Source organism: Etheostoma cragini, chromosome 23 (genome assembly GCF_013103735.1).
Source record: "Etheostoma cragini isolate CJK2018 chromosome 23, CSU_Ecrag_1.0, whole genome shotgun sequence".
Taxonomy (NCBI): Eukaryota; Metazoa; Chordata; class Actinopteri; order Perciformes; family Percidae; genus Etheostoma; species Etheostoma cragini.
Genome location: NC_048429.1, coordinates 16,762,561 through 16,770,921, shown reverse-complemented (window position 1 = coordinate 16,770,921; position 8,361 = coordinate 16,762,561). Strand labels below are relative to the sequence as shown.

Sequence of the window (8,361 nt, the reverse complement as noted above, 5' to 3'; positions counted from 1 at the left end):
AGAATGGGAGCAAATGGGGCCCACTACTGGCTTCATCTGGCCCTGGGGGGTTGTTAGGAGCATGTGGACAGAAATGAAGATGGCCAGCTAAGATGTATGATTGTTGAACATTGTTTTGTGATATTAAAGCTAGAAAGAAGCCCTTACCAGGGTTCAACTTTAAGGGAAAAACATTCTACTTGCCCAGAGTCAATTTTAACTGGCTCCTATAAAACGTTGAAAGAAAGGTAAAATAAAAAACTGTAGACAAAAATATTAAAACGTGGCGTTTTACTTGCTGATTTCTTTCTGCAGTTAAACTGCATTGAAGTAAAACAGGTGGAGGTGATGTGCGGTCTTCAACATCTGGCAAAACACAGCTCCAGCAAACAGTAAAAGCCTTCCAGGGAATGAGGTTTATTACAAACTACCTTTGGATCAGTTTGTATTTGTGTGACGATACATGTTCTTTGATAATTAAGGTATTTTTTTAATAATATCTCTCACAGCACTTTTATTTGTTTCAGGGCCAGTCATTGTCCTCTGTTATTGAGTAATCCATAACAAATATCAACAAATCACTTTGAACAGTACTTTTACTTCAGGTTCCATCCACATAATACTCTGTTTTACTGCTAAAGTACATAGATAGGATAATAGCGGTACAGATATACAGCACACAACTTTACAGTACAGGTCGAGTCCTCTCGGTAAACAACAGCAATGTTCCTTCACTGTAAACACGTTAAAGAAAGCCCATGTACAGAAACATAAGACAGGAGAGGGTTCAAATTGCACACGTGGTTTTCATTGGACGTAGGCTAAACAAGAAAAACTGGAGCATGTGTAACATGATTGGCTGCTTGGAACATCTATTTCCATGAAAGCCTTTGGTAGTTTCAGTGTAGCTACGCTCTCTGCATTTCACGCAGGTTAACGTTGATAAAACCTCGACCCTGTTTTAATTTTTGTGTTTTGTCTAGTAGGAACAACACTTTTCAAAATTTGTTCCAGTTTTAAGCAAGACGGCTATAGTTGGCAGAGGTTAAACAAGCTGTTCAGACAGATGTTCAGCATCAGCGTCCACTAAAAGTTCTGTTTTCACTGCTGACAGACTATTCTGTCAGATTATTATACTAAGTGTCTGACAACATTATAGCGAGGATCTCTACAGTTTTATTTAAAGAATAAGATACTTTTAGTCTAACATTAAACAGCCCCGAAATCCCCATCACCAGATCCACCAGACTCCATGTATATAATCAGTAGTTTTATCATCGTAAAACACTTTTCATTCAAAGTGGACAGAAACTAAATAAAACTGCCAAAAGCCGTCTTGGTTCATCTTTCCACTGCTCCATCAATCATTCTGGTCTGGTTGAAATAAACTCTTAATTCACCACTTACATGTGGACATATGCTGGCTCTATACAAGCTAAAAGTAGTGATTATTTACATGGAATCTGGTGGGTTTGGTGATGGGGAATTCGGGGCTGTTTCATGTTAAACTAAAAAGATCTTACTCTTTAACTAAAAGCTCTATCTGTAGGGATCCATCCATAATGTGTCAGACACTTAATACAGTTAATAATCAGCGGCAACAAGAACTTTTAGTGGACGTTGACTGATGCTAAACATCTGTCCTGTAGGGTTAAATTACAGCTTGTTTTCTACCTGACGCCAAACATCTGTCCTGTAGGGTTACATTACAGCTTGTTTCTAACTGACGCAAAACATCTGTCCTGTAGTAGAGGATAAATACCCGACCCGAGCCCGACGGGACCCGACGGGCCGGGCCGGGTTCTGTGCGGCGTTACAAGGCACTACAGGACGTAGCAGGGCACAGCAGAGCGTAGCAGGACATAGCAACATTACAGCTTGTTTCTAACTTGTGCTGAACATCTGGCCTGTATTTTTACAATTAGACACCATTACATGAGAAAAAAAGGTCCAGGTTGAAAAACACCAAAATGGCCCTTTAAAGGCCAACTGTACTTGGGTTTAAAGTTTATGAATGGCCCTGCTTGGGATTAAACTGTGTGGTAAGCTTCATGTGCAAATCCAAATAAAGGTGGTTAGAGAGCCTTTCCAACAGCGTAGGATACATATGCAAATGTTGGCACAAGGAAATAATACTAAATAGTATCAAATATAACATTTACAATACTTTGGCATTTTATGATGAGCAATAAACAAACAGAAGGTGTTCTCAGTGCAACATGAGAAACAAAGCTGAGAGAACCAGTGAATATGTCATAGTGTGTGTGTGTGTGTGTGTGTGAGAGAGACACGTGTCCACGGAGAGGTCAAAGGTCAGCTCCATAACAGAGCCTGTGGAACTATTGTTCTATATCTATGTGTGAACGACAATCCACAAAACAAACAGGGTCTGTCTCAGAAAGGGAGGTACCTTAACCTCAGAGTCAGTTACTATGGTAAGTCCAGCCTGTTTAAGAAAGAGAGGTAATTGTGCCCGGGTTGCTTCAGTGGTAGAGCAGGCGCGCATGTACTGATCAACCAAGTGTGCGAATCTGCCCTTCGAGGATTTCCTGCATGTCTTCCCACTCGCTCTCCCCTTTCTCAACTAGCTGTCATATCCATTAAAGGCAGAAAAGCCCAAAAATTCATCTTAAAGAAATTAAAAGAAATGAAAAACTATGGTAACAGCCCGTTTCAGAAAGAGAGGTAACTTAACCTCGGAGTCAGTAACTATGGTAACTCCAGCCCGTTTCAGAAAGAGAGGTAACTTAACCTCGGAGTCAGTAACTCTGGTAACTCCAGCCCGTTTCAGAAAGAGACGTAACTTAAAACTGAGCCTGTGAACCTAACCTGGTCGGGACCAGGTTTTCTTCTCTCAGTCCCCTCCCTCTGACTCAGCACTCTTACATTTCCTCATTCCTTCATTCAGTCTGTATCAGGCACATTTTAGACCAGTTTATGTTCATGAATAAAAAACATGTTGGTTTATTAAATTTGTTAGACACGCTATAAAACATTTTTTTGACAATATGGTATATGAGTCTAATGAGCTGTCTGGAACCAAAAACTCAGTTTCCCATCTCAGGGTAAATCTACTCCGAGATCAGGGTTAGACCCAGAGTTTGGAAAACCTCCTTCTTGAAACGGACTCCAGGTGAGTTCTTTTTGACAAAAATAATCTGTAGAGAAGCAGAACCTTCCTCACGTTCAACCACATGTAACGGTTGGTGTGATATGAGGACGGAACGGCTGCTGTGTGTATGACATCATCATGACATCACATGTCACAGCTGTGGGGACCCTGGACAAGACAATGAATGAACCCCCAGCCCCCGCATACAGTATACAGTGTAACCACCTGTTACAATGTGAACAGTTCTTGAGGAAAAGCTCTGGAGAAAGTTGACATTGCGGTCCAGAGTCAAACTATTTCACTGTTCTTAATAATGATGATCATTCCTATCAATTATTAAGAATAAACATCCATTGCATTGCCCACAGCCAAATTGACTGATTTAGGATTGCTTGTTAGCAATTTGTTGTGTCAGGACCCTTAAAGGATGTAAGCATAATCTATAATAATGGACCCATTTTTCTCAAATGGGAGGGGTTAACCGGACAATAGATCCAGGACATTTTAAACTGAGCTAATAATCCTTAAAATGCCCTGCCACCTAAAACCGTCTCTACGTGCATTTTATGAAATATGTTAGGTCCATATGTGTGTGTGTTATGTGGTAAATGTGAAGATGAACTGCTACTTCCTCTGTCAGCTCTAGACACTGAGAAGAAACAAGAGGAGAAATCAGACAATTCACAACAGCTGGTCAGTCTGACGTCATGTTGCCTGAGCTCATTACTATTCATGAGCTAGGTAAAGGATGCTGATAGCCAGGCTCTCATTGGCTAGCTGTTAGCCAATCAGAGTCAAGCAGCTCAGCGGGTTGAATATTAATGAGAACTGGCCCAAACGGAGCTGAGTCTTCCTGCTTCCTTCCATTTCTATACCACGCTAGAATGCCTTGAACCAAGGTAACCAAGGTAACCAAATTACAGAGTCCATGACAGAAGTTCAGACCTTACCAAAAAGTCATGAGATATAGGAGGCAGGGCACCTTTAACCTAAACTCTGGGACGGTCCTTTATGCTCCTCGTCAGTCCTCCACTGCTAATAAAGTCACAACCTCTGACCTGCAAGTCCTGATACACAGATCCACCGCAATGCTCCGAGTCGAGTCAGCTCTAAAATAATAGGCACTAAAATAAGTTCAGACCCCATCTGACCCATATTGCACAATGTCTTCTCTATACATCTTCATATACTTATCTAATATACTTTGACCAGCCATGTTTACTACGCACAGTGTTACTAAAGAAGCTTATGGAGGACAGTGGTCACTGAGTCTGGAATCCCGTGTGGATCCCAGCAGCACCTGGATGCACATTTCAACTCATCACTATGTAAACCAAACACACTCTGAAAAAGGAGATTTGAAACGCAACCTGTTGGATTCAGGATGTGTGGCGCTTTCATTTTTTTTTTTATTCAATGCTTACTTGTAATAGCACAGTCCAACTTTTTGAGTCTGATTATTTGTCAAAGTCAGAGAAACGTGTTGATGTTGGTGTCATCTCTGTTTAGCCTAGCTTAACATAAAGACTGGAGTTCCAACAGAGCTCCGTCATGAGGACAGAACATTTGAGCTGTGTCCTCCAACTCGTTGCCTTCCAATACGACCCAAATGACATTTGACGATCAGTTGCCTTCAACAACGCACAAGACTAGTAGAATAATTGGAAGAAATGACATTTTCTCTGACCTGTCACCCGCGTGGCAACAATTTGAGTTAAAGCAACACTAGGGAACTTTTTCACTTTGGGTCCCCCACCAGTTGGAAGCAGAACTGTCACATTATGCCTCATCAGAACTACAGATCTGATTCCAGATCTGGCAAACTTGGAAAGTGCGGTTATAATCGGTAGAGAATACAGAAGTGCTGTTCACCCTGTTATGAGTTGATGAACCACTGGAATGATTTTGGAAACATTACTTTAAGGTATAAAAAGTTATCTAGTGTTGCTTTAAGTACACGCATGGACTGTTAGCAATCTCCAGAATCAAAGTCCCACACTTTGGACACCCAAAACATTAATAGCATGCAGCTCTACTTCTGCCTCTCCGCCCTGAAGAGGACAAGGAAGAGGTGGCACGTCAGAGACACAAACCTGGGACTACCAACCATAACAAAAATATCTCAGTCACAGTTTCCCAATACAAACAAGATACAACATGTATATGATAAAGTATTTGATTTGATGGATCAGTACCAACAGCTTTTTCTCAAAGTGTGACTACATTAAACTGTCGAGATCACTGATGGCTGTGTGCCATTCACTCAGATTTGGAAGGAATTCACAACATGAAGAGAGTGAAGGTGTGTGTTTATATAATTATATATATATATATATATATATATATACTGTATATATATGTATAGCTGTGGTTTTGGTCTCCACCAGCTCCTGAGGGAAATCTCTGTCTCTGAGTTCCCCAGCTAGTCCTTTACTGGGTCTGCCTGCTGTTTGCTGCTGGGCAGGTAGAGTACAGTGGGTACACAAGACCTGCCAAGCTTACAAACCACTTGTCACTTGTCTCTGCGGACACGTCAATGCACCAAAGCTAGCATGTAGCCGGCTAACTGGCAAACGCTGTTTTAAGATCAACCTTCTCTAACAGTGCAGGTGAAGTACGTGACAGTGGAACACTATGTTCCTCTTTCTGTAATCTGGGATCTTGGAGGTATAGAACATATAACACACAATGAGGATCATCCCTACAGACTAGTTGCTTTAACCTTTTTACTGTTTTTTCTTAAAGAAACAAGGGATACCATATGTTATAAAGTCCTAGGACGGTATGTTTCTAGTCCCCGACTTAAGTCACATGTGAGGTGAAACAGTTGAGAGAAGAAATGGATGTTTCTTTAAGAAATTTGGAGCTGTCAGCAGCCAGTGATGTTTTTGGACTCATGGTCCCAGAAGTTAGGAGAAGTAGTGGTCCCAACAGGAAGTCCATTTGAAAAGAGCTATAGAAAACCTGTCCGTCATGGCGCTGCTGGATCTTCACACACGAGTCTGCTCTGCTCCCAGACATTCAAACCAGAGGATTCTTCTAATTGCACTTTACGTCCCAACATGACAAAGTCCCCGCTGCTGTCTCTCTGTGCTGCATTCAAGTGCAGCGGTGAAACTCACAGACTGAAAACATACGACTAAACAAGATCCAATGCGCTACAGCGTGTTCTCCGTTTGTTGAAGGCTCAAACATGCAGTTATCATTCAACGCAGCACACTATTAACAAAAGCTTTTTAGCCTTTAATAATATTAGATAATCAGAATCCGAATCCGAATCAGAATCAGAATCAGCTTTATTTGCCAGGTATGAGGACATACGAGGAATTTTTCTTTGGAGCGTTGTTGCTCACACTGTGCTAACACACAAAAACAACCAAAACAAAAAATATATACACTAATATATACACACAATATATACATACTCTAAACAGAACAATAGAGAGGCATGAGTGCAATAAAGAGATCAATAAAATTATTAAAATGTGGAACTGGGATAAATAATTCAATTCAATTCAATTTTATTTATAGTATCAATTCATAACAAGAGTTATCTCAAGACACTATACAAATAAACCACACTCCAGAATTAACAAGGACCCAACAGTTCTAGTTGTTTCCTCCAAAGCAAGCAACAGTGTGACAGTGGCGAGGAAAAACTTCCTTTTAGGCAGAAACCTCGGTCAGACCCAGGCTCTTGGTAGGCGGTGTCTGACGGGCCGGTTGGGGTTAGAATGAAGAGTGGCAATAACAAAAATAGAAAAAATTAGTAGTTTGTAGCAGTTCTTTGTAGTAGTTCATGGCATAGCAGGATGCTGTGCGGCATTACAAGGCACAGCAGGACGTAGCAGGACGTAGCAGGACGTAGCAGGACGTAGCTGGGCACTGCAGTGTAGCAGTTGCACATGGCATCACAGAACATGGAGTGGGACCAACAGCTGCTACCCTGATTTTGGAGCCTCACTGATCCAAGGGAACCTGCTGGGGAAAAAGAACATAAGGACGCCGGGGAATGACTCCCCAGAGCTAGGTTAGTAACAAGCATTTCTGGGACATGGATGCACATAAATGAAAAGATGGAAAGATAGAGGAGAGAGGAGCTCAGTGTATCAAAATAAGTCCCCAGCTGTCTAAAACTATTATTACAGCAAAACCAAGAGAGACAAGGTAAAGAGAGCTCCAGCCCGGTCGGGCTAGAACTCTCCCCAACCGGATTGGGCTGTATGCCAAGTCTCCCTTTAGTTTTATTATATTCTTGATTATATGATAGATAAATCTGAAAACTATGCGACTAACTACTTCCTAACAATATTTGATTCTATGCCCTAACTATAAGCTTTATCAAAAAGGAAAGTCTTAAGCCTACTCTTAAATGTGGAGACGGTGTCTGCCTCCCGAACCCAAACTGGAACCTGGTTCCACAGGAGAGGAGCCTGATAGCTGAACGCTCTGGCTCCCGTTCTACTTTTAGAGACTCTAGGAACCACCAGTAACCCTGCATTCTGGGAGCGTAGTGCTCTTGTAGGGTTGTAAGGTACTATGAGCTCTTAAAGATAAGATGGAGCCTGACCATGAAGAGCTTTGTAGGTGAGAAGAAGGATTATTCTATTCTACATTTTACAGTAAGCCAATGCAGAGAAGCTAAAACAGGAGAAACGTGATCTCTTTTCCTGGTTCCCGTCAGAACAAGTGCCGCAGCATTCTGGATCAGCTGAAGAGTCCTTATGGACTTTTCCGAGCAGCCTGATAACAAAGAATTGCAGTAATCCAACCTAGAAGTAACAAATGCATGGACTAGTTTTTCTGCATCATTTTTAGACAGGATATTCCTGATTTTTGCAATATTTCAAAAGAAGTTGAAGTAATAATAATAGTGATAACATAAAGTAATAATTCAATCTACACAGCTCATTTATTACATATATTAATATGTTATTATATTACAATATGAACAGTATGAACATTATGGACAGTTTTGAAATAGAAAAAGAGAACGATGAATGAATAACAAATAACAGAGATGTGAGAATGGGAATGATGAGTAAATAGTAAATAATAAATAATAGTGAGATTTGAGAATGGGATTGATAAATAATAATACTAAATAAGTGGAATAATAGTGGAACCAGTGAACAGGTGCTGTAGAGACCGTGTTATCGGGTTATGGACCAGAATTGAACCTGACACTGACGATATACACTCACCGGCCACTTTGTTAGGTACCCCATGCTAGTAACGGGTTGGACCCCCTTTTGCCTTCAGAACTGCCT

At 41.1% G+C, this 8,361-nt stretch overlaps 1 protein-coding gene across 1 annotated transcript in view; it reads right to left on the bottom strand.

Moving 5' to 3' along the window:
- Positions 1–5,123: 5,123 nt before the first annotated feature.
- Positions 5,124–8,361, bottom strand: part of LOC117939087 (interleukin-17 receptor B-like) — a 13,890-nt gene continuing 10,652 nt past the window's right edge. The window contains exon 6 of the mRNA XM_034864132.1: positions 5,124–5,142. Coding sequence (XP_034720023.1) covers positions 5,124–5,142 — 19 coding nt within the window. The remainder of the gene's footprint in view (positions 5,143–8,361) is intronic.